The 27,716-nt window shown below is 43.6% G+C and overlaps 1 protein-coding gene across 10 annotated transcripts in view; it reads right to left on the bottom strand.

The window, feature by feature from the left end:
• Piezo2 (piezo-type mechanosensitive ion channel component 2) overlaps window positions 1–27,716 on the bottom strand; it is a 377,504-nt gene extending 349,788 nt beyond the window's left edge. For 9 of the 10 annotated variants that reach the window (XR_386006.4, XR_001782388.2, XM_006526169.4 and 6 more), the window contains exon 1: window positions 26,206–27,716. Coding sequence is in view for 8 of the 10 variants with exons in the window: in XM_006526169.4 (XP_006526232.1) it covers window positions 26,206–26,269 (64 nt within the window). In the remaining 2 variants the exon portion in view is untranslated. The remainder of the gene's footprint in view (window positions 1–26,205) is intronic. The other variant, NM_001039485.4, reaches the window with a different exon arrangement.

The raw sequence follows: 27,716 nt of genomic DNA on the forward strand, positions 1-27,716 counted from the left end.
TTTTGTTTTGTTTTGTTTGGAATGCTGTAACCAAAAGAACACGGCTACCATCCACAAACCTACAAACCAATATTGGCCCACATTCCATTTGACAACTGGTGTTTGGGCTAGAAGTCACCTTGAAGATCAAACTTAATCCTTTAGCTTACAGATCATACAAGTGAACTAGTCTAAACTGATTTAAAAGTGGGAGCATTGTTCTTGACGCAGGTTGATGAATTGAATACAGAATGATCGTCTGTCTTGGAAATACATTTCAGCTAGTATAACCCTCTTCTCATAACACACTACCACATTTGAATCCACCGCCTGACAAGCGACTCTAGCACACATAGGTCAATGTCTTCTGCTCATTTATAAGCCCTGAAAGCCCTGTCTGGCAATAACTTCAAGAAACAGTGGGCTTTCGTAAACTTTTTCTATCAATTCAATCTAAACCTACAGAACCTTAGATCTAGGAGGCACTTTTCAGGCTCCGGCCAGACAACACAGCTAGAGAGATTATAATTTGCTCTGATGGAATTAGAAGGTTCATTTGCTAAACCATAGGAACTGTCTACCCCAAGAATCACTTAGAGAAGGTTCTCATGCCATCTGTATTCCAGTGAATAGTATTCATGAGCTATTCATTTGTTCAGGGGAAAATGTGAAACAAATAAAATATGCCTCAAATAAAAACATGATATTTCTAATCTAACAATATCCAGATTTCACATGCAAAATTTCACAAGAAAATAAAAAAAGCATGATCAGAAAAAACTCTTAAAAACTATTAGAGAAAAAATGGCACTTCACTTTACAGTTTGAGAGATTTGCATGTATGTCCTTTGGTGTCTACAGGGAATCGATTCCAGGAGACCCCACTGAGAGCAAACCAAGGATGTGCAGGTCTCTTCTTTAACATAGTACTTTTGCATGCCACCTGTGCATAGCCCTCCACTACTTTCATGACTAGATTGCTTTTGATACTGACTACAACACAGTTGCTGTTACATCAAACTCTGTGTTTAAGGAGTAATGGTGAGAAAGACTCATTAGAGATGCACATTTTAAAGGTCAGATATCTGACCTCCAGAAGAAGAGCCCTCAGAAGGCCAACTACCCATCACTTAGGTTTAGTCAGTCACCATGATGCAGTGGGCATTGCTTGTCCCATTCTCAACACAGGTGTAGGCACTGAGGATAAATTCACACGTCACAGCTGGTCAGCAACAGCTCCCAGGGCCAGCAGGACCAAACTCCTTCCACTCTGGCACACTGCCACTCAAACCCACCGGTGGAATACAGACATCGCATTGAAGGAAGTGTGAATGAGTCATATGGATTGCACCTTAAACAGGCACAAGTCCCTTTCTGTGGAAGGAACTCATTCCCCACCACATCTTCTCTACCAAGGTGGTAGGTGACACAGAGCACATCCCACAGGGGCCAGAGGCTCCTCTGTCTCTGGGCACTCGAGAAAGGTGACATCAGAGCAGGAGAGCCATGCATACCTTTCTAAGTGCACAGAGTCAACAGCAAGGGCAGCTCATAAACCAAGCATCCCCACAGCCCAACACAAGTGTAGCTCCTTCTACTAGTGCTTTATGGTCCATGTGGCCACTGAAGGGGGCAAAAGGCTTCTCTGGCTAACAGCATCATGGAGACACACAGTCTTGGCAAATCTCTGTAAGAGTAAAGTCATTCTGAGTTGACACATACTTGAATGGTCCTGCTCCTTTGCCTGATTATTGGGCTAGAAGAAGTCTTTCTCCATAGAAAAGCAGAAAGAACAAGTTTAAGATTCTGAATTGGGTGCACGAGCCAATGCATATCAGAAGCAAGCTATTGTGGACAAGGATCAGCCGACTTAAAATAAAAAAAGTAAGATGCTGACATTTCGACTTACAAGGTATTTTGCTTTCTTGGGTTTCTCTGGCTGAAATTTGAAATTAGATATGACTTTATAGATATAAATGTGGAAGAAGAGTTATTATTAGGAAGTAAGGTGGAGAGCTAGAATTGAGACAAATCTATCACTTTCACAACAAGGATAGAGGAAACAACATCCCATCCCCCACCATTGTGTGGCAGGTAGATGGTGACCAACGCCCAGGAAGACAGTCGTCTTCTCTCCATACTTCCCTAAGCAGCATGCAGGGGAAAAGCTTCAAAGAGCAGAGCTCACTTGAATTTATTCTGCAACAAAACACATCCTTTTGTTAATGAAAGAAATTAAAACGAAAAAGTTGGCCTGGCAAGAGGACTCCAGAAGTAAAAAGCATTTGATGTGGAAACCTGATCTGAGGCCAACACAGGGGAAGGAGAGACCTCACATCACACAGTTGTCCTCTGACCTTTTCATGGGTGCTGTGGCATGGGTGCACCCTCACTACACACACACACACACACACACACATATAAGCACTCTACGTTCTGGATATGTAGAGGCTTTTGTTTTCCTTACCAAGACCTGCACTGACATGAGAAATATTCTTATAATAATGTAGATTTCCTCTTCCTTTTTAAAAAAAAATATTTTATAGCATATAGAAGGAGAACCAGGCTTCTATAACGCATGGCAGGGGTAGGCTGGTACTTTTGGGAATACATGAACAATCCTTCCAAGTTGGAGCCAGATAGACTATACACTAGGATGCATGTCAAAAAGACACAATAGACCGGGGATATAATTCATCAACAAACCATTTGCCTCGAATGAATGAAGCCCAGGGTTCGATCTGCAGTATCAAAGAACAAGAAAACTATGAAGCGAGGATTAAAGAAAGGAAAGAGGTAGGAAAATGAAGACTGACCGCCAAAGATTGTTCACATTTGTGTATATATTTATGTATTCTTATGTGTATGAGTATTTTGCTTTCATGTCTGCCTGTGCACCACTTGCATGTAGATACCTGTGCCATCTAGTTGAGGGTGTTGGCTCCCCTGGAACTTGAGTCACAGACTCTTGTGATCACCCCTATAAGTGCTGGGAACAGAGGGCAGGATTTCTGAACGGCAGCCAGTGCTCTTAACCAGTGGGGCCTCTCTCCTTCTCCATATTTACACGTATGTTTCAAGTTCAGCTGATCTTCTAGATATTGAGTAGCTATAGGATCAAGTATCTGACTGCTTGAAAAGTTAACAGTGGCTTCTTAGCTGCACTTTCTTTTTGTTCATTTGAGTTTTGGCTACCAGGAAGATTCTTTGAGCTCAAAATCAATGACATCAGTTCTTGACATGACCACACTGGCTGACCGGAATACTTTTGAAGAGTAGCCATCAATACTTTTGCCAAGGAGGTCCAAACCACCAGAATCTAGGTGCCATGACCTCGACACATAGCCCAGCCCCAGCATTTGAGCATGTTGTAGTAGTACTGAGACCCAAACACTCCGATGCGACCTGTACAAATAATCCTCTGCACAATCCTGACATTTTCAGGGACTGACATTCCTGTAGCTCTACACGACATGATAGCCATGATAACAATTCATGTTGGGCAGGATCCCACTGCTGGTGTGAAGAAGTCACATACTTAGTCATACAAGTAGTTTTTGCCTAATTGGCTACAGGAGTGAGCAGAAATAACCTCTGGAGTCAAAAGGTACGGCACCATACCTTCTTCTGTGAAGTGTGAGAAGCTTTGGTTTGCTAGGAAACCTGAATCTTATATCCTGTGACCACAGCTCTGGGGTAGACTGAAGGACACAGGACACACAGTAGTTCTGTGCTTGGAATTGTCAGGCACAGCCTCTGGGCCACTGTGTTTCTAACTTCCTATGGTCACGGCAGAGTCAGATCTATGTGTTTAGAGCTCTAGGGATGCAAGTCTCTTTACTTGTACTTTTGGTATGGGGTCCTGTCCAGTGTTAGCATACAAAAACTATGGACTTACACTGTCTGATTCACAAAAGGAAAGAAGCACACCTTTGCAGGAGAGTAACCTGTACTCTGTTCCTCAAGAAAACAGCATCTAGGCTAATAGCTTGGAGTGGAAGCTGTGGAGCCAGTGTTGGCAGCCACTGTGTCCTGTATCTGGAAGCCTCCAGGATCTTGTAAGGAACATAAAGGGCCGGAGGGAGGGTCTCTTTTCCAAGTAACTGGAAAAGACACGTAGTACCCAAAATGAAGTCACACGTCATATATGAGGGGAAGTCCACTTGGTACCATTCTAATCAGAGCAGGTGAGGGCAATGTTACTTCCCAGAGCTGTTGGAAAAGACAGCTAATGCTCACAGCTAGTTTATACTTGTCAAGGCTGAATATGGACATTTCCCCCAACTAATCACATTACATTGTGAAGAATGAAGGATAGAGGCCTTCCACAATGTCTAAGATGCTCAAAGAACTTCCCACGCCTTGCTGAATAGGTGAGCATTTCCACTGACATAGCTCTTAACATCCTACAAATGGCAGCAGAGGAGAAGTTCATGACTATGAAGTACAATGGCCAGGAGTGTTGCTATCCCTTTATTATCACATACTTATAATGCTATCTCATTAATTATAAATCAGGACAAACAGAAAAACTCATGGCCAAGTAATCTTGTCCTTTGCTCTTCTGTCTCTACCAGACATAATGCTAACCAAAAGGTCTCTGAAAAATAAGACCTCTGAAATCATTCAAACCTACATATTTAAGATGGATACTTGATTATGGACAACTAAGTGAGTAGTTTTCAAAATAGAATTCAAAACTAAATGCTCCTAATTTAAAATTCTGAAACAACTATGTTTACTTACTAGATGACGACTAGCTAAAAATCAAGTTTCATAAATGAATATTAACATTAAAATAGCATGCAATGCTGGTGATGGCGCATGCCTTTAATCCCAGCACTCGGGAGGCAGAGGCAGGCAGATTTCTGAGTTCGAAGCCAGCCTGGTCTACAGAGTGAGTTCCAGGACAGCCAGAGCTACACAGAGAAACCTTGTCTCGAAAAACCAAAAAAAAAAAAAAAAAAAAAAAAATGCAACAAAATAACATTAAAGAAACATTTCAAAAGAGTGAAGTACTTGTTTCGATTTCTCTCTGATCCTGTTACACTTTGTACATCTTTTTGAAGTCAAGAAAGATAAATATTAAATGAATGTTTCGATGAAAATATTTGAGATAGTTAAAACATTCAAATAAATAAGTGTTGAATAAGGTCAGATTTGACCTCATGATAATAATATATAACCACTGGAATAACAAATATGCAAACCATATAGCAGGATAGAAATATAGCTGTGGTATGATATTAGCAAAGAATAAAATTGACATACATATAAAGTCATGGTTGTGCCTCAGATATGTGACTATGGAGAAGACTGTCTGTAATCCTAACTATCCAAAATCCTGGAGGAAGCATTTTATACTAAAAATAAAAAAAAGTATCTATTGTTTATGTGAAACTCAATTTGACTGTAAGTTTTGTTTCTTACCCAATAACCATAACATCACACACACGGACACGTGCACACACACATTTGCACCAAAACATTAGCATTCTGAATATTTAAGTGCTGTATTTAATTAGACACATTTGGGTTTCCCCCACAAAGGGTAAGTGAAAAGTTATGCAACATAAACCATAAAGAGGATCTTTGTTCTTCAAAACGATAAAATGCAAATACTTGGGAACATCTTGACAATAGTCTGGGTGTCTATGAAGGACTTCACTTTCCCCCTCGGTTTTAGACAAGATTTTCAGATCTTTTTAAGGGGGGAATCTCAGCAGATGAAATAGAAGCCATAGAAGGCCCTCTAAAAATGTATGTATAAAATAGGCAAAATAGGGTGTGCAAAATAACTGCAATTTTACAACAATCACCACAACATGAAGATTTTTATGAAACAATAAAGAAATGAAACAATTGTCCATTGTTCAGAGTGCACCCAATGACTTCAGTATTTACCCTTACAAGCCCTATCTGGTATATTATTCTGAAAATGTCTAAGGATGTGGGGTCCCAGCGGGTTTTCAAGTCCCAGAGACACTAATAGGAAATGTACCCAGGAACTTTGAGAAAGTGGCTTGCAGAGGTGTGGGAATGGAGCTTTATGTAGTGAGACGGCTTTGTTCCTTAACATCAATATACTTATCCTGCTCTAAGTGGCACTGGGTTAAAAATTACTTCCTGGGTAAAAACAAAATATGATTCTCAGAGTTGAAGGCTCTCTGATTAAATTACAAGACATTTCCAAGTTGGGTTTTTTGTTTGTTTGTTTGTTTGTTTGTTGAGTTTTTTGGGGATTTTTTTGTTTTTTGTTTTTCGTTTTGTTTTGGTTTGGTTTGGTTTGGTTTGGTTTGGTTTGGTTTTTTGTTTTGTTGTTGTTGTTGTTTTGTTTTGTTTTTTGGATGTTGATATACCGAGTTGTCAGAGGGAATCTCCACAGTTAAAGTTGTGCACGTCATGGTTTAACTGAGCGCTCGGCATCACAGACCATGAATCCTAAAAGGATCCATCATACTTCAGTACACAAGTTTCACAATGAGATTCACACATAACAAACACCACACATAATACCCAGCTGGTGGATATCCAAGCATCAACAGCGTGGTCTCTGGGAACTCTCCGCTGCCCAGCGCCAAAAGCATTTGCAAGTTAGTCACTGCATTCCTGAACTGAAGGCTCAGACCGTGGTATTAGCTGCAACCCTTTCTCTGGAAAAAAAGAGGAGGCTGCCATATACTGTGTTCAAAGTAACATGCTTCCCTAAATATCACCTGACACCTATATCAGTACATCTTGAAATTCTCCTAACCTAAGAGTTTAAACATTTCTAGTTGACACACAGGAAGTTTGCCTTCTCATGGGGCAAAAATGTGGTGTGTACTTGAAAGACCTAACTCGAGTAAGAGCAACTGCAAAAACAATCAAGTTCTCCTTTCTGGTCAGCCTGGACCAGAGGTATCACCAGACCTGACAGAAGGCTACAAACTCAGTGCCCTCTGCTTCCAACACACTGAATTCCTCAATGATACTGGCACCCGGCACAGCTGCTCCAAAGCCACAGGGTGGACACAGTGGCACCATTCAGTGACATTCCTGAGACTGGCAACTTTGCTTCTCTTCCTTTCATTGAAAATACTAAGCCTTCTGTCTACTTACCATCTGGATGGCTAAAAGGCTACGCTGTCAGCACACACAGAACAATTCTTGCATTCCCGTACATTCTTATTAAGTCATTCCCCAGAAGTGACATCTGTTTTCACCTTGGTAAAGTCATCAGATGTACTTGAGTCAATGAATCTGAAGCGCAGCTCAAGCCTGAGACGGCCACCTCATACAAGTGCCACCTCTACTAGACTGTGCCTTGGGGGTGCTCAGGGCACTAGAGAAACTGTTGGAGATGCCCAGAGAGAAAACTCCCAAGATGTGTTAGGGTTGTCTCTGAGATGTAGACAAACTATGGCAAAGAACACCAGAGCATCAGACAAAACAGGAAGATGCAATCGATTACACCTCACCTTTGGGTCACGCTGAAATCCCAGCTATGCCAGAGTGTTTCAGAAGAGAAATAATGTTAGGTGGAAAAACGCCTTCAAGCTGAGGAATGAAAAGTATGAGCGACCCCTCCCAGGTGCTGTGTATTGACTTAGGTGTAAACTAACTTCCCCCGAATGAATTAGTAACACAAATTTGATCTGTTACATTGTTTCACAAAAGGTTTTAGCTCAAAGTGTGAATTAGTCAAAAAAAAAAAAAAAAAAAAAAAAACCAACAACAAAAAACCCCACTTAGCTACTGAGTCACTTCTTAAGCTCCAATGAGGCTTAATTCTGAGTTTCTGTAAAAGGACTTTATAGTATCTTGAATGTTAGGCAAAGTTCAACCCTGGGCCAGAAAGACAAATGCCTATCTATGTGAGAATTTTGAATCCTCCCTAGAGACACTTGTATCCTGTGTATAGTTCTTGCAGTGTGTCTGTGGAAAGCTCTGAGTGCAACTGAGTGGGGAAGGTGGAGGTGGAAGCTTCAAGTCTACGTCTCACTGGCACTGACGTCCACTGACAAGATAAAGACGATTCTGTGGGTACGTGAGAGAAAAGCAGTAAGAAACAGACCTTTTGATTGTAAATGTAGGTATTCATTAGGGCCCAGTTTAAAATAGTCTTTGCTTCCTTGTGCTTAACAAGAACTGTCCTGTGGACTTTCACTGTTAAAGGCTATTTTGGCCCTGGTGGGTTAGTTACTCCCATAATGAAAGACTGTGGAGGGAGTGGGGGATGCAGAATAAAGGGCAACACACCCTGTTGGACTCATTCAGGTCTCTGAGAGTTAGTTGGACTATCTATCTATCTATCTATCTATCTATCTATCTATCTATCTATCTACCTACCTACCTACCTACCTATCATCTGTTGATTTATCCACCTATCTCTCCATCCAATATTGTTCCAAGTAAGCACTATACTACATCTGAGGCTACCAAAATAGCCTTTAAAAATGTTGTCTACTTTCTCTAAAGTAGGTCTGCTTTTAATAGAGCCAAAAAATGCATGTCCACAACTGCGTACTTTGGGTTATGCATAGGGTTTCATATGGGCAAAATGGAACATTTGTCTTGCTAGACATGAGTAGTCACACATGGCTTTCACAGCCAATAGCATGCTTCCTAGAAACACAACAGAGAGGGTGCTCCAGTCACTGTTCATCCTGCCCCATGAAGCAAAGACTTTCAGGTTCCAGTTGTGATCATAGACTTTGAGAGTTCTATATTTTAGTGAAATGTCACTCAGTTTGATTCACTGGGAGAGACCACAATGTGTTAGTGTAAGACATGAGGACTGAAGACCTAAGAAAGATTTTTTTTTCATTTTTAAGAACAAAAATGGTTAATCTCTGTGCCATATAGAAGCCTTCCATCTTGTGTGATGTTAAATAATTTAGCCACTTGGAAGTTTATATGTATTCTAAGACATCATGCTGTACACCATATCTATATGTATATGTGTGTTGTGTATATATAGTTTTGCTCCTTTAATGAATAGAAAAAGATACACTTTTCAGAGCTCAGGCAAGCATGTGTTATATTGTACTTAGCACATATTTGCTGAATGGCTGGATGCAAAAGAGGGTACTTTAGCTTGATTTGCAGTTATTCAACACAGGCCTGACTGACAGAGATCTGATCATATGACGCTTCCCGTTCCTCAGGAGTCATAAAGCCCCAGAAGGAATGAAGAGAAAGATTTAAACCATTATTCCCTGCTGTGTTTCTTAAGTCATCATCTTTTCTGTCAGGTCAAATACTACATGCTCTATGCAATTGACCAGAATCCCACAATGCTAGCTGGAAGCACCTAGCAGGATACCTCGCCACACAAATCTCTATAGGAATGAGCACAACGGCCAGGAGACTATTATTTGAGTGTCCAGAAGTGGAGAGTCATTTACCCTCATCACCCTCCCTCTGGATCCTGACAGAGCTTTCCTCAAGTGAAGATCCAGAAAGAGCGATTGGAGAGACAGGAAGTAGTCTTTCCAGGGAGCAAAGTCATCAAAAAAACACCAAGGACCCAACTCCTTGAATCCAAACACAAAGGCTCGGTTTTAATCACTATACTCTGCTAAGTTAGATTTTCTACTTTAAAAGATGATTCTGGCAGAAATAGAGAGAATATATTAGACAGTCCAGAGGAGGGGCTTTTTAAAAGACTCTAAGCTAGCACTTCAGAGCGATATGTTGATATCCAAATGTATCCTGGATTAAGGATAAAAAAATAACCCCTAATATCTGAAGTCTACCTACATTCTGGCCCACCTCTTCCTGTAAAGCCTGGTTTTTCATTCCACTTCCTCATGTGTGAATTTAAGAGAAGTGTGCTTGTTTTACAAAGCATCAGCAACTAGTAAATATTTCTCACAGATATATACAGATTGGGGAGGGGGAGGAAGGGAAGGAGGGAGAGAGAGAGAGAGCCCAAGTCTGTATGTAGCTCCCAGAGAAGGAAGGAGAGAGTGTGAAGCAAGACAATAGCAATCCCAGCCTTCATGAATTCTGTAAATTCATTCTTGTGCTAGTCTGTGGCATCAATATGGTCCATCAACACAGTTGGGCACATCCAAGAAGCTACGCCCGAGTCGTGAGCCTCATCACAGTGCCATTGTTACAACGCTGAACATCTCAAGATGCTCGATGAAGGAAGCCAGTCATCCCTGTCTCATACCCAACTGAACAACCGCTTACCAGGCAAATAGTCTGATTGCTTCTCAGACCAGCACAGCCCATTCACTCTGAACTGTTTCTTCACTGACTCTGAGGAAATCAAGACACTTTCCATTCTCAGTAAGAATGGGCCTTGCTTCAGGGAAGAGAAATCTGACTTTCGGAAGTCATGGTGGAACCATCAGGAAAGAAAGGTAGAGACTTCAAAGCAAGAACTAAAAGCTCTCTGCCAGAGAATGAGACTTGAGCTCAGGAGAGAACCATGCTGTAGCCTCCTCTGACTGTAACTTGGGATTCTCTCTTCCAGCACTGTCAATCTTCCCCAAGTGTGGGGATATCCTCTGTCTGCTTGACTGAATAAATGTCTAGGGGTGTGTGACAAGATAAGCAAAGAGTGGCAGAGGGGGCATTCTTCACGTCCTTGACTCGGAGGCTTCCCGTGTAATTCTCACACACAAAGTCCGGTAGAGCCTCCTGGAAGATGAACAAACACGTACATGACCAGTTGTCCATGGCCGTGTGACAAGCCTGGCTATGTCCCAAAAGACTTCAGTCGGTATTTCTTTCTGAACTCCGCCTAGTCTTTTGTTTTAATTTTTGATGCTTGGGTTTATGGCTGGGAATGGAACTCAGCCCCTGGTGCAGGCATGTCCAACCATTTGACATTGCAACACAACACAGTCATCTTCAAAGGTCATGGTCAAGAGCTAATCGGCCAAGTCACACAAACCATTTGAACAACAAAACATCACGTTTTAAGCAAATTCATGATTTTGTGTTGGTCTGTGGCATCATCCACAGCTCTACCTGGCCACATATGGGGGGCGGCAGGGTGGCATTCTATGAACTGCAGGGAAGACATGCCTACTTGGTACATGCTAAGCACACATGCTCTCAGGCTCTGTCACAGGACTGCCCCTGAGCCCTTACATTCTTGAATTTAGAAGTCCAGTGCATAGGACAATGAGGACAACTCCATTCTCTCTGCATCCTTCCCACTACAAGGTGGTGGTGGTAGTGGGGTGCAGCACAAGAAACTGACCCTAACACCTTCCACACAAACACTGGCCACTTTGGTTTAAAGCTTTTGCCCTCGAGTTTTGCTGTTCCCAGAGGTGTCAACACTATTGGTGAGGGGGTACAATTTTATCTATTGAATCATGTCTGAGGGTGGCAGAGGGGATAAAGATGCTCTGGCCCTGTCCAGCCAGGTTTTCCTTCTATCTTGTTCTCTGATAGGGACATGCCATTGTATTACAGCAGACATAGCTCCTGGAGCCAGTACAATGACAATCATCCTCCTGTGCCCTAGCCTGTCAAAGAGCTTCTTCCCACACAACAGCAGTCCCTCATCTCACAGCCAGTCTGACTGTCAGGGTCATCATGCTTGTCACCCACAACACTCCTCACACACACAGTGACCACCATTAGTAGTCACCACTCCTAGCATGACATAGTGTGGGCTAAGGTTCCAACAGACAGACATGTCCAACTCATGGCCTGGGCACTGCAAGTAGTTCAATAGTTATGAACTTGGTCAAATACAAAATCTCGAACTTACTAAAAACAAGAGAACAAGTTTTTGTGGTGTCTGTTTGTTTGTAACCCAGTCAAGTTCTCAAGTCTGAACTTTGGAGATAACAAAGCCAATGCCTGGAGCAATCACAGAGCCAGAAACCATGTTTTGTACATCAAATGTTGTTTGTGTTAAATGTTGACCTCACAGTATCTGGATTTAATCAATGTGTTTTATATGCCGGATACTGTTAAACAGGAAAACGCTTGTTAAATCCATTAGCTTGTTCGTTCATATTTGCAGTACTGAAGGCCTTAAAGACATGTTGGGTAATTTTTCTGCCACCTCAGATCTATACTGTTTTTAAATCTCTCCAGCTACCCTACAATATAGATACTATTATCACCTCTATTTTGCAAGTGTATATATAAAAAAAACCTCAGCCTCAATTAAACAAAGGAAGAAATAATCACGGAGATGTCATTTGTATCATTGCTGTGTGAGCATGAAGGGCACTGGATTGGGCTCCTGACTGGACTCTCAGGAGATGTTGTAGACATAGCAGGGGGTAGACACACTGGATTGGGAGGATTCCAGAACAAACACACTAGCCTGAGGAAATAAGAGAATATGAAGGCAGACATAGCACAAATTTTGGATTGGGTTATTTCTGCTTTTTGACACTTGGTGGTTTGATTTCTTTGTGTATTCTAGATAGTAATCCTTTGTCAGATTTATAGTTGGTGAAGACATTCTCCAATGTGCTAGAATGGCTCTTCACTAGATTAACCAGAACCCTTTGAGATGTCATGAGGTCCATTTGCCATTTGCTGATCTCAATTTCTGACTGGAGTCCTATCCAGAAAGTCCTAATTTGTGCCTGTATTCTTGAGAGCACGCCTCTTTGTATCCAGAAGTCTCAGAGTTTCTGGTCCTATGTTGACGTTATTGGTTTGGAGTTGAGTTTTATTCAGAATGAGAGACACAGACCTACTTTAATTTTGCTAAATGTACACACTCCATTTTCAAAGTACTATTTTTGCTCCAGGGTTATCTTTTCTCCTATGTGTATTTCTGGAATTACTGCCCCAAAAATCAGATGGCTGTAGTTGTGTAGACTTGTAGCTGGGCCCTGTATAGTATTACTGAGGCCCACTCCATGGGAGCTCTTGCCTCATACTACAATCCTGGTCAAAAGCCCATGCGTGAGCAGATTATAGGTTCTTCCAAGGGGAATTACTACTACTGCTATTTTGCTAAATGAATGTGTTATTGGACTTCCTTATAAATATTCTTGTTTATAACTCTTGACTAATGCTGCTTTCAGTTTTAGTTAGTTAGCTAGATTCTTTATGCAGTGGGTGGTAGTTGCTACAGGAAGTCATAACTAGTCAGAGCACTGGGAATAAGCATCCGATGGGCACTCCGTCCTTAATGCAGCTAGAGCCCAGCCACAGCTGAAACTTCCATAGAGGGTTCAGAGAACCTCTCAGAAGAGGGGGTAGAAAGAACGTAGGAGCTGGAAGACGGAGAGGCTTCTGGGAGATGCTATCCCCTAGACATGACATGGACATGGTGCTCCTAGATTCACAACGGCAATGCTTCTCTCTAAACCCTGAACAAGACAGAACCTGTCAACATTCTATCACGCGTGACCAGTGAGGTTCATAAGACCCTACCTGCAGCTGAGAGACCACTATTGGCAGTTAATTTCTGTTTAGGGAGTGAGAGTCATTTTCTTCAGTGGTGTGAGCACTGCTAACTTGCCCACACTCAGGTAAACAACCTTATCTCCACACTCATGCAAGCAATCCTGGGTAAACTCAGGGGCCAGCATGCAAAGAATGCATGGAAGCAGGAGCAGGGCTGTTGGGAAGCAGGGTGCAGCCAGAGTGAGTGAATGACGGGCAAAGAAGAGAGGCAATGGGCTGAATACCACCAACATGCATCACACGGGGTTATGAAATTGTCAAAAACAAGTAAAAATGAAGGAAGATATTGAAAGGCTATGCAAAGGAAAAACTCTTCCAAACTCTGTATAATTCAGGGACCATAATAATAGCTGCTTCTTGGGAGGAATGATAAATAGCTGCCCACTCCTGGATCAGGGCTGAGTTACACACCCTTGGATCAGTACTGAGCTACACACTCTTGGATGAGTAGTGGGTTATACACTCTTGGATAATCAGTTAATTACACACTCCTGGAACAGGACTGGGCTACACAATCTTGGATAAGTAGTGAGTCAATCCTGGATCAGCATTGAGCCACACACCCCACAGACACAATTCTAAAATGCTGTTCCCAATCACCACCCCTCCCACTTTATGCTTTAGTTCTTCAGGACACAAGTGAGGACACCTCTTCCAGTTCTATCAATGAATGAGATTAACATGAAGTTCCAACAGCTGAATTAGTAGCACACAAATAAGGAATGTAATAATTCTTAGAGACTTTCACATTAAGCTCTTTTAGATGATTCAACTGTTTTTGGGGGTGGCATCCAGAAAAGAAACCTAGAAAGCAGTAATATCACAAGTAAGAAAGAGACAGGAATCAAGAAAAAGTCAGGCATGCCTTTCCTTTGACATCTGAAGTAAACAAAAGCAACTGCTATTTTAAGGCAAGCGTTGGGCACATGCAGTCTCCTGTTACCGTAGGGTTTTGATGACTTCTGGGAAATGCGTATAGATCTCAGGAGAGGGAAGGGAAATTTGATTCAAACCAGAGGCTGACTTTTAAAAATGACAAAAAGAAACAAAACCACTAGTGGACTATTGAAACCTCACTTCAACTACATTTTGATTTAAAAACTGCATTCCGTGCATATTAAAATGCATTGAGCACTGTGACAAGGTGGCTCGTGTTATAGACTCTCCAGGCTTTACTTGACCAGCGTCTTCCCTCAAAAAGCAGCAGCACATTTAAAATACACATTTCAGGATTCGATCTAACCTAAAAATCTAAGTAAGGCTACATTGACTTGAGCATCCCAGAGTAGCAATTGTTTAATAACATCCAAGATCCATTCTGCTCTACGTAATCGAATTCCTAATCTCCCTGCCTCCACCTACCAAGGGCTAGGATTACACATGTGTGCCACTGCACCAGACTGATATCCAATTTAACCAATGCTTTTAATGACTGGGTCCCATCCTTTAAAACAAGCAATATGGTAGAAAACTGGTAAGTTTGCTTGCAGTAAGAAAACTTTGGTTTGGTTTGGTTTTGATTTGCTTATTTCCTTATAATTCAGGCTATCAAGGCTGGTGGTCTCTTGTAAACGGTAGGCAAGTAGGATTCTCCCACTGACATATATCCTCAGCTCCTGTGTGTACATGTGTGTGTGTGTCTGTGTGTGTGTCTGTGTGTGTGTGTGTGTGTGTGTGTGTGTGTATGTGTCTGTGTGGTCTGTGTGTTTTTGTATCTGTGTGTGTCTCTGTATACATACATACATACATACATACATACATACATATACATACATACATTATATGTTTGTATATGTATCTGAGACAGGATATACTATCTAACTTGGGCTAGCCTTGAACCCACCACCGTCCTACCTAAACCCCCTGGGAATTGAGACACACCCAGCTGGGAATTGTGTTATGTGTGAAAATAGCCCAAAGCATTTCTAACTGAAGTCCATCCAAGAGCTGGTTGAGGGTGGAAGCATAATTAGGCAGGGCCACCACTGACAAAAACTTCAATGTGAGCCTGAAGAAATGCAAGAGCCATGGTGATGCTTTGATTATTATTGTTAAGTCGGTTTGCAGTTACTGATGAACAAGCCTGGAGAACTAGAGGTCTCAGAAAAATGCCGATTCACAAGATAACACCCCCATTGTATGGCAAACCCTCTTTCCACATCCTTGTAATCTGCTCTCTAATCCTCTCTCTCAGCTGGAGATGGGTGTCTAGAGCTGTGTGCTATGGCAGAGCCAGTTGACACGCAACTAGCAGTATTGGCACTGGCCATGTAGGTTTGACTACTTAGCAGCTAGATAGACTTTGGGCATCAAGGCCAACAAGAGGAGTCCGGATGAGCCCAGTATTTAAATTTAGTTTGAAAGGGAGAAGATGGAAGGGTGGAGCTCTGAAAGACAGTTCACAGGACAGACACTTCTGCAGATTCGGTGTAGCCTTCCCAATACTTCTAGGGATGACAGACATACATAGCAAAGATCCTAAGGTCTACAGCATCGTTGTAATTTTACACTGATTAAATCAAGTAGTTTACTTGAAATCTATGTTTCAAATGCTTCTTAGATAAGTCTATTTCTGTAATCTCACTTATCTTCAGCCATTGCTACAATACAGTCTGGTTTTCTTTATAATCATGAGCTATAGGTGGTAAAACTCTTTAGTCTTCAAGATCTATGCTTTCGATTCACAACCAAAGGTGAGCATGCAGTTGGTTTTACTTGTGGCCATCACTGGTAATGATTGCACACTCCACATGACTCCAGAATATCAAAACTAAAAGTCTAAGTCAGAATGTCTCTCGTTTAAAACTGGTCTATAAAAAACATGCTCAAGCAGCCACATTATTTAAAAAAGCAAATCACTAGCTGTTCCTATCCTTTCTTTAAGAGTGGTTAAAGTAAGATGGCCCTTAAGAAACTACAACCACCTGAACTCCCAACTTCTCATGTGCTGGATGTGAAATGGTAAGTTACAGCCACACCCTTTGCATTCAAGAGTGATAGGCAGAAATAGCAACTAAGAATCATGAACTTAATCTATAGATGAAGCCTTTGAGGAGGAGAGGTCAAAGACACATGGCCCATTATTAACATGATGCAGACTTGCTCATTAGACCACCAGAGTAGGACAGTTCCCCAAGGACTACATTCCCTCTGTGATGTCATAGCCAGCTGCAGGAAGCAAGCAGGTGCAGCGTGGAGAAGCAGAGCAAAGAGCTGAGACAACTCAGTCTTACACAGAGCTGGAACTCATTTCCACTGTGGTTTTTGTTTTTTTTTTTCCCACCAGCTTGTTAAAGCTCTGCCCTCCCCCATTTTTTTTCTCTACCTGTGGCCAGAAGTGCTGACCTAAAGGATTTGACCACAAGAGAAAACAGATCAATATGTGTGCTTCCAGAAGAGCTGAAAGCATTTTTAAAAAATAATATGCACTTCAAGGATGCTACTCAGGTCAAACTTCACATTATCCAGTAGGTTGTTCCTTCTCTGTCTACTGCATAGCAGTTAGCAGATATTAGCTGTCACCGTGATAATGTTCTCATTTAGGACAGCTACAGAGCATAAATCAGCCTGTTGCGAATTTTATAATCAAGAACTTGGAAACTATTAAGTAAGAGAAGCTCGACTGAATTTCTATATTAAGATCTCTGATATATTAAAGAGAAAGATATAGGGCTAAGGGTGGTTGCCTTAGAACCCTTTCTGGATAGCCACATTGGTATGATCACACATAATCTTTTCAGTGGGGAAAGCATCATCTCAAAATGATGACCCAAATACCTGCTGTATATTAGGACATTTAATGCCTAGGGTTCTAGGGAGGGTAACAAGTCCTTGAACTGGCAGGGACATAGGAGAAAAGAATAGCCTAAAAACACAACAGAGTGATGAGTATGCACAAGATGCCAGGTGACACTGTAGGGACAAACTAATGTGTTCTGTGATGTCACTGTTGTCATGTTGTATGTAAGGTAACAATGACCAAAGCCATGAAGACCTTCCAGTGAATTTGACTGGCAGGAGGATACACAGGCCATCTCCACTTTCAACAGGCTGTGCACCAAACTTTATTTATGCTCTGTAAATGTCATACATGTTGGTGGGGATTCTAAATTGTCTGTCCGTGAAACTGCTAGTGGTAAGTGGCTCTTCAACCAGCCAACTTATTTCCTTAACTTACGACAGTGAGTCACTTCGGTCTACAAAATTAAGAGCTATTTAATGAAAGCACCATTCAAAGCCCTTGACGTTCAGCATCATCTAAACCTGAAGCATCCCTAAGACCTTAGTACTATCCTCATCCATTCACTTTACAGATGAAGTATCCAAAGAATTGAGACACTCCATAAATTGATTAAGATCACACATTTGTCTGACAAAGCCAGAGGTGTGGCTGTACAACCCAGCTCTTCAGTTTGTGCAGAGTACCTTCAAAAGATATTTGAAATTCTGGCAAGTCAGAGACCATGTACAATCATAATTCATGTGTTTGATTTCCTGAATGTAGATCCAGCCCTAACAAACAAAGGTTTGCCACTTTCTCTGTTGGGATTCTTCTTAACAAGCCCCAAATGTCCAATCATATCCTGACTCCTAACAGTCCCTGATATATAGATTATCCATAGTCACCTTTTAGACCTTTCTTACCCTATTCATCTGAAGCACATCTAAGTGATAGAAACAAAGTAACTCACACTGATACACGGGCAGTGGGTAGTCATCTTAGCACTGCCTACACATTTGCACCCAAAATGAACAAACCTATTTCTCAAAGGTGTGAAAGGCAAAATGCAACTGTAACTGTCTCCTGGCAAGCTCACTCCTAGTCCTTTAGTTTGGGGTGTGTAAACTGCTCATGTGTGGGAACAGGCTGTACCTTTGACTCTGTTTTGATGATTCCAGCTAGGCTTCTCACGTGAACAAGATATCTTCCACTTAATACAGACCAAGTCAGAATTTGGAAGATATCTGTCTAATTCACTTAAAAAGCACCCTGACCAGTGGATGCCATAGACCTCTGCAGGGCAGACTCTCCTGATTCCCATTTGCCTCCATTCTCCATCAATAGAAACAACGCACCTGTCCTTCTGCAGCTAAGTCCTGCCCAGGTACTACCTCCTAGAACTCCACAGTGTCTGATGCAGTGCAGGGTATCCAGCTCAGAGGGAAGTACTCCCTCTTTGTGATGTAGGAAAGTACAGACATCAGGCCCTTTGATATAAGATGGGGCATGTTGAAAAATTGTGATCGACTCCAAACTTCTTCGTTCCCATGTGACAGAAATAATGCTGGCCTTTGCTAAGCCCCATTCCACGAGGAGACCTGTTTAGACAAGAGGACTGGAGAAGAACAGAACCAGAACTCAGGCTCCCAGCCAGAGGCAAGAGGCTCTGCAGTGCAAGGCAGGAATGAGAGTCTTCTGTGCTCACAGGGAACCCATGTTGAAATACAGAAGGCAGCAATGATCTGCCAGACCTAACTGAGGTTCAGGCAAACACCTGAGCCCTGAAAGAAGCTACAAATCTTCTTCTTTGAAGAATGGCAGCTCTACTCATTGGTCAATATGGAAAGAGGCTAAGAGAGCTTGAAGCTCTGCCTGCTACTTGATCTAGAACTTATGCAAAGCAGAGAAACCTTCAGAGGACCAAAGTGGAGAATGCTTGACATTGACCATGCTGAAGGTAACACAGGACTTAGACTTTCAAGTCTGAAACAACATGAAAGGGACAATCACCTCAGCTTCGGTCACGGAATCAATCACGCTCTAAGAAAACAGTTAAGGAAAGTGTCAGAAAGGTTCTTAGCTGACTGGTCCTATCACACTAGTCACACAATAGCCGAAACGCACGCACGCACACACGCACACACATACACACACACACACACACACACACACATACACACACACACACACACACACACATACACACATACACACACACACACACACACACACACACACACACATACACACACACACACACACATACACACACACACACATACACACACACACACACACATACACACACACACACATACACACATACACACACATACACACACACACACACACACACATACACACATACACACACACACACACATACACACACACACACACACACATACACACATACACACACACACACATACACACATACACACACACACACACACACACACACACACACACACACACACACACCAACTATATCTTGTAAATAGCACTTCATATTTGAAAATTCTTATACAAATACATGCCACCATGTCCATCCATAATATGAATTCTGCTTGTGTGCAGGATTGTTTCCAAAGCAGAACTTGAAAAATATCAGGAAATAACCATAAAGCCTTACCTTCCTACCACAGAGGGAAGGGAAGAAATTGGGCATTATTCGAGAGACATTGAAACCACCTCAAACCAGTGAACTGTGTTATATACTATACTTTGGTTGTAGAATGTTCCCCGAATGTTTAGGTAATGAAGGCTTGGTCGCCAGCCTGCGGAGATGCTGGAAGGAGTGGAAGGACTTTTAGGATGTGGGGCCCAGTGGCAGGAAGTTAGGTCACTGAGACGATGTCTTTGTGAGGGATATAGGAACACTGCCTTCCCTCTCTCTCTCTTTCTGTTTCCTACCTGCCATGAAGTGAGCATCAGTTTACATCCCACATATTCTGCTGCCATGGGACCAACTAAACAAGGTCAGAAAACAGAAACTAAGTGAGTTCATTATCACAGGTAAGACAGAAAGCTAAACTGACAGTTTCCAAACTTTTTGAAAACAATACAAAATTGCATTATTGCTCTACTTTAAAAAAAAGTTATTAATAGCAAATGAATGGGGTGTGTCTTAGGGGTAGAGTGCATACGCAGAATGGGCAGGCCTCAGCCTTACAGAAAATGAACAGTAAGATGAGCAAAATGTGCTGGGTCCCTTAATCTTTGGACAGTGTAGGATGTCTGGGATCATTAAAAGTACCGAGTCTATGGCTCTCCACACAGGTTGCTGTGTGTTTTGGGTCTCCTCCTCTTTTTGACTTTGGCTTGCTATGGCATGTCAGGTGATCACGTGGATACTGGAAATTAAAAGAAATAGCAATGCTGATAGCCAAATATTTATTTTCTCAAAAATTTCATTATTTTTATTTTATTTGTGTGTAGGGGACTTGTGCCTATGTGCTTGGTGAGGCCAGTAGAGGGTCTTGGATCCCTTGCAGCTTGAGTTCCTGTGGTTGTAAGCCACCTGGCATGGGTACTAGGAATCATACTCAGATTCTCTGGAAGGGTTCTGAACTACTTAGCAATCTCTCTGTCCTCCCCCCTACCCCAAATCTTAAATTTTTCAAACATAGACTTCTGCTTAGCCTTCATCCAAATGGAATCTTGTCTTTGCTTGATCCCATATTAATCTTCAAGTCTTACAAATACATCACACATACAGCATCTTTGTATTGTCATTACTTACTCTTTCCCTAAGGTTTATATTATTTTAAATTGTTTGTACATGTGCACACATCCATGCACGCAAAGAGTGAATGTTCTCTTGGAGTCCAGAAGAAGGTCCTGGGTCTCCCGGGAGCCATACCTACAGATGGTTGTGAGTGCTAGGAACCAAACTCAAGTCCCCTTAAAAGATCAGCAAATGCTCAAAACCACAGAATTATCTCTTCAGCCCCTATTAATAACTCTTAAATACCTAGATATGCTCATGATATTTATCTGAAGCTCTCCTGAATATTTATGCACAAATTTATAATAATCTACCCATTGCCATTACTTAACTTCAAACTTGGTTCCCTCTGAGCAGTACAGGGACCAAAAATGAAAGACTCTCACTTAAAAAAATAAAATAAAATCACATCAAATAGACTATAGACCTACTGTCACAAAGCTAAAAATAAACATCAACGTACAATCCCAGGGAGAATTATATTCAATAAGAAGACTGGTATCTAAAACACTGCAGTACAGTGGTGAGAAAGGCTTGGCTAGTTAAAAAACCCTGCCTGTCATAGATATATTCATCCTTATGGCTTGACTCTACAAAAGGGCTGTGTTGCTTTGCTCTGAATCTGAATCCTAGCCGGCTTGTGGCCTCCGAATGGCCAGGGCCCAGACCTATGGGAGCTCTGAGCTGGCAGGCCAGCTCTCCTGATTGACTTCATAAATGTAACACAGTCACATTAGGCATGACACAGGAGACTGGGCGTACGCTTACTAGGGATGCAGTTCTCACGACTCCATTTTACCGTAAGAAGGAAACAGACATGACTTTAGAATCATGTAGGAATAGCTACAAGGCAGGGCATGATCATCTGGCAGCATGACCACACCCGAAAGGTGAGGGGTCCAAGGTAATGTGATGGTCTCAACCTGCAACCAAACACACTTCCTACAAAGCAAGATACCCACATGGAATTCCAGCCCACACAGCTCACGTGCCAACCACCCCTGACCCTCTGGGTTGAATTATTTTCTTCTAGAATTAAACCAGAAGTGTCTAAGCCAGTGGTTCTCAACCCGTGAGTCACAACTCCCTTGTGGGGGTGGTTTCCAATGACCCTTTCAGAGAGGTCACCTAAGACCATCAGACAACACAGATACTTACATCATGATTCATAACAGTAGCAAAATTACGGTTATGAAGTAGCAACCAAAACAATTTTATAGTTGAGGGTCACAAAACATGAGGAACGATATTAAACTGTCGCAAGTGTTAGGAGGGTTAAGAACCACTGGTCTAAACCTTTCACTTCTAGGGGTAATTAATAATAATAAACAGGCTGAGAGGCTATGACCAAAATCAAAATTATTTTATATCCTTTTGATGAACCCTTCAGCATCTCTAATGCCCTCCCACTGATTAAATAAAAATCAGCTTTTTTTGGACTATGCACAATGTGGTTTCAAAATGATATCTAATAGCGAAAATTTGCTACACAAAGAAATATTAATGACCATAGATACACACATATCAAAAGGAGCCACCTATTTTAAATCCAGATATTAGTTTTTTGTCAACTTGTCACAAACCTAAACACATTTGGGAAGAAGAATTGCCTCTGCGTTGTGGCCTTGTCTGTAAAGCATTTTTTAATGACTAATCTATGTAGAAAGGCCAGGCCCACTGCAGGCTGTGCTGTGCCATCCCCAGACAGCTGAGAAATGAAACTAAGTAAGCCAGAGGGCACAAGGCAGTAAGCAGGGTTCCTCCATGGTATCTGATTCAATTCCTGCCTCTGGGTTTTTGTTTTGGGTTCCTGTCTTGGCTTCCCTCCAAGATGAATTTTAACCTATTAGCCAAATAAATCCTTTCCTCCCCAAAGTTGCTTCTGGTTATGGAGTTTATCACAGCAGAAACCAACCTAGGACACATACTAATCTTTCCTAATCCTGGAATAACCTCTACTTAAGTGGGGAGGCTAGCACGGTGCTTCTGTACTTAGAATATGAGGCCTGAGTTCAGAAGGGGGAGGGGTGAAGAATGAGTTAGAAACTGAAATCATACTGAAGGAAAATAAACATAAAATATATATGGTCATCAATGGTCAGCTACTATTATAATGATAATAGACTGCATATTACAGAAGAGTTTTATCATTCTCCTTTATGTTATGCATATGAAAGAAATCAACTGGCTAGCAAGAGGTCATAGATCATTCTGGAGATATTTGACATGTCCAGTGGCTATGGAGATGAAAACATCTGTCAATAGATGTTCATTATGGACGGTAAACACATTCTAGTATAGTTTGGTTTCATTGTTAAAACATAACACCTGCATACAAGAGGCCCAACATCACTTATCACGTTCCTTCTAATTTCTTCTAGAGAGCCAATAAAAAATTAAATAAATAAAAACCACTTAAGCATTGGGCTGAACACAAAGGCAGTTCATTTTTCAGCACCGCTCATTAGTTGAAGAGAGTAGGGCACTTTTGTAGGAAACTTTCAACATCCTGTAAAAGAAAGAGGTTTAAAGGAAATGTATGTGAGTTTCTATCAAGGCAAGGCTTTGAAGGCCGCCTTGCCTAGATATAAAAATAGATGGCTAAAATGCAAAATCGATTCTAATGGCAAGCCAGTCATTGTGCTCTCCGAGCCCAGGATATTAGGGAAATCTGAACATTTGATTTAGTGGCACCTTGGGAGCAAGCAGACCTAAAAATCCCTCAATAACCTTGAAAATCTCTATTTCCTGTAGAAGGGAACCAAGAGCCAAAATAATGTGATTCCTATCCAGCTACCTAAGGATACAGTGATTCAAGGCACTGTGCATCTTAGGATCTGGGTCATCTTTCCTAAGTGAGAGCCAACATGCAAGAGATTCATAGAGCGAGCCTCCCCGGAAGCTCCTCTCTCTCCTTCCAGGGACTTTTCTTCTTCCCTATTGCAACATCAGACTTTGGGAGGCTGACAGAAGTCACACACTATAGGGTAAGCTGGGGGGAACAGTACCTACTGCCAAATATATACACACACATGACACACGTACATGCACTCATGCACTAAGGTTAATTCATATCATCTCATACTCTCATATGACACATGTCCATGTGTGTTCATGCATACAACACACACTCTTACATACTCATATATCCACAATACATTAGCACACTCCCCCATCTCCTTAACCCACAAAAAGTGTGGGAGTGCAGAGAAAAGAGTAAAACAATGGGAGATGGTCCCCCAACAGCCCTGCCCTGACTAGACTCCGCTCTTCAGGAAACTTGCAAGGGAGCAGGATTGGGTGAGGGCTTCTATTCCTGTGGTCCTGCAAGTCCAACTCCTCTCAAGCAAGTCCCAACCTCAGAGCAGATTCCATTCGCATCCTGAGATGGACCCAGCCCCTTGGCTCAAGCTTGCAAATATGGACACTGCAGGGAGGGGTTGCTGAAGAAATAGGAGGCATGATGGAGCTGGGACTACAGCTTTGAAGCAGTGCCCTTGCTTTGCCAGAGGAGCCTCTAGACTGTAGGATGTTCCTCTGGATGGCTGGGAGTGTTTGTCCCGTTAAAGGGCTTCAGGAATGCATCACCAAAGTCTAGTAGAAATGACTCTACACGGCTCCTATGGCTTGAGGGAGAAGGGGCAGTGAGCTGGGTCCTGCAGAAGCCCCAACCCTAGACAAGACAGCAGGCAATCAAGGGACCATTCCCAGCTCTCATTTCACGGGTGGATCCAGATGGCTGTAGGTGGCCACCTGTTTAACTCTTCCATGCAAAACTGCTGCCCCGGGCAAGGGATGAGACAACTTAGAGCAATAGAGGAAAGAGAGGGATGCAGCTGAGGAAGCGCAGGGAGGAGGTAAAGAGGCTTGGAGCAGGGAAGAGAGCAGCCTCTGACCCAAAGGCCACGCCTCTTAAACTAAAACTTCCTATTGAACTGGAGACCTAACTAGCTTCCAACTATCAAATCCAATTGGAAGGCATCAGGTGCGTGGAAGAGAAGAGACAGAAACAGGGGCACCACCTGTATGCTGTGCACCTCGTAGAAGCTTTTCATATTGGCTTTCAAAACTAGCAGGGGGAAGTTCTCCTGGGTTTTGAGGAAGCTCTGCTCCCTCCTGAACAAGGCCACTGACCAAATGGCCCAGCCTGGAACCTGGAACTTCACCAGTCTAGATGGACAGCAGCCTGTCAGTGCTAGCTCCAGCACTGCCAGAAGCACCTGGGACATTGCCTTGCTGCGTTCTCCTCTCCCAGAACCAGGATAGTTTTGGGCACCTAAGTTTCCCAGAGGCTTCTAGCTAAAGTTGTGAATCCTGCAGACACCCAAACTCCCAGAACTCTAGTCCAATTACCTGAGCAAATAGAACACTTGAAATCCCCAGTCACCAAATTCTGTCAAGATTCAAAAACAGACCAAACAAACAAAACGTTTCCTTTTGTGGGAAAGCAAATATCTCTTTATAAATGCAAAACCTCCTACTGTGTTCTATTTTCTAGCTCTTGCAGGAGCAGATGGAAAGCCAAGCTTTGGAGCTCTGCGATTTTTAAAGACTAGGGTTGAATTTGACACTGGGCGAAGACTCCTGCAGCTGCTGTGATCTTTAAACAGATACCCTCTTCCTAACTTTCCGGAGCCACAGAGGACGAGGCTCTCCAAGGGACTTCCTTAGACTGGTCTGTCCCAAGGAGTGAGTTCCATTTTCTAATCCTTTAAATATCTGGAAAAGGCTGTGGTCAGAAGGGCCGGATTAGTCTATCGCCTCAGCATCCAGCCCCTTTTATTGTAAACGGAGGCTATTGTGGAGTTAAAATATAGAATCATCAAGGCAGTTTCATCTCCCCGCATCTCTCCTTTTCTTTTGACTACTGTTGGCATTGTTTACTTCTCCCTATTTGATTGCTGGAGTTTAAGCTGGTGGAGAGATAACCTGAGTCCCTTCTGGTCGCACAATGTGCTGAGCATCTGGGAAGTCTGCAGGGGTGGTGGTGTCCTCTCAAAGTCTGTTAGTAAGTAGTCTTATAGGAGAGAGGGTCGCTTGTCTACAATCACTTTCCAACCCTACTAGCATCCTTTATGCACATCCTCTACAGGAAGTCCAGGAGACTTCCATTCAACTGACCGGATCCCCACAGCACTTCAATTCTGGTTACCTGAACCGACTAAGAAAGATCCTGGTCCTGAGCGCTGCATTGCCAAGTTAAAGCGCAGGTCTGTCACACTACAAACAGCGCACATCTGAAGCCCCTGCCACTCAGCCTGCGCAGCAGTGTCCCTCAGAACCGAATCCCGCAGAGCTAAGACCCCTTCACGTTGTGAGGAAGCCTTCTCCCAGGCGCCCACTCATCTTCTTTCCTTAGTCACCCTCATGAGCACACCACACTCACCTACTGCCAGGCAGATGGGAAGCAGCAGCCTGAAGATCAGCCCGCACACCACTTCCGAAGCCATCGTGTCGTGGGACCTTGCTAGTCCGAGCAGTAGGGCGACGCTCAGGGGTTCCTAGAGCTGGGATGTCAGGCCCATGTCTACCTAGGGCCTCGTGCGCCCGGCTGCTCGTAGCCACCCTGGCATCGCGTCGGCTGGCGCGGCGCTCTCTGCCCCGAGGGCGCGCTCGACGGGCGGGAGCCGCTCAGCTCACGGGGCTCCAGGCAGCCACCTAACCAGGCGCCCGAGCCCCTGTGGCCCGCCCATGAAGTGTGGAATCGGAATCCAGCGGCAGCGGCTCCAGGGGTCGCCTGGGAAGGAGCCAAGGGAGGGACACTCTGGGAGTGGAGAAGAATGGGGGCGGTGAGGAGAGGGGATGGAGGAGGATAGCTGTCCTCTGCCTGCTCTGGAGGCGGCGTTCCGGGATGGCCGAGAGTTTCTAGCTGAACCCTTCCGAAGTAAGTGAGTCTGGGCGGCGCAGCCCGGGCTCCGAGTCCACGCGGACTGAGGCGCTCCCGGTGCGCTAAAGACCCGCCGGGCGCCCTGGAAGCCGCGTCCTGGAGCCCCAGCCTCCGGGCGGATCGCTGAATTGCTGCTCCGCTCAGCCTCAGCGCCCCCAAGCTTCAGGCCAGGGAGAGCCGGGCGCCAGTTGCAGGGCGCGGAGAAACATTCCCGACCCGGCGGGGTCGCGCTGCCAGCCCGCGGGGATGCGAGTCCAGTCCTCCCCGTGAGGAGCTGTGCGAGTCTGGGCCGGAACCAAGACCCAGACGCGGAGCGCGCGGCGCTACCACCGCGACTTTAGTGAGAAAAGAAAGCCCAGGAGCCCTGCAGAGGTCCCCGCGTCCCCAACGGAGCAGCCTCTCCCGAGCCAAGCAGCCCGGGCTCCCCGGAGGGCGCGAGCTCCTCCACCTTCAATGAAACTTTGCAAGCTCTCACTCCCGGACCGACGTGTCCCAGGGCCAATAGGAAGGCGGCTCCTAGCAGCGCCGAGCCCGCCCACGCGTGCCTGGCGAAGTAGGCGCCCTGCACCGACGTGGGGCGCGTCCCGGTTGCACCCCAAGCTCAGCAGAAGGCCCCGCCAAGTGTGCCTATAGTTTTGTTTCTTGCGTATTGGTATTCCTGTATGATGATAATGGAAATGTTCTCCCAATAGCCTCCTTTTTAATTGCTTTGTAAGCAAAACCTAGTCAAATCTGACTGGGAGACTCCTGTGGACCTGGGTCTCTGGTTTTCTATTATCTAAAAATGAAGCCTTTTTTGGTGGCATGTGCTGGGGAGCTGTCTGAACCAGGAGGGAGGTGACCATGCGTGTGAATGTATGGGGGACCACTCGGGTCTGTCAGGCCTATGGGCAAGCGTGGTAGGAAGCATTAGACATCCCCTCCTCAGTAGTCCTCAGGGCTTGTGCTGACTGTAAATGTTGGAATGATCGATTAATGGGATGGACCAATAAAAGTGGGCATTCTTGGTT

Source organism: Mus musculus, chromosome 18 (genome assembly GCF_000001635.26).
Source record: "Mus musculus strain C57BL/6J chromosome 18, GRCm38.p6 C57BL/6J".
Taxonomy (NCBI): Eukaryota; Metazoa; Chordata; class Mammalia; order Rodentia; family Muridae; genus Mus; species Mus musculus.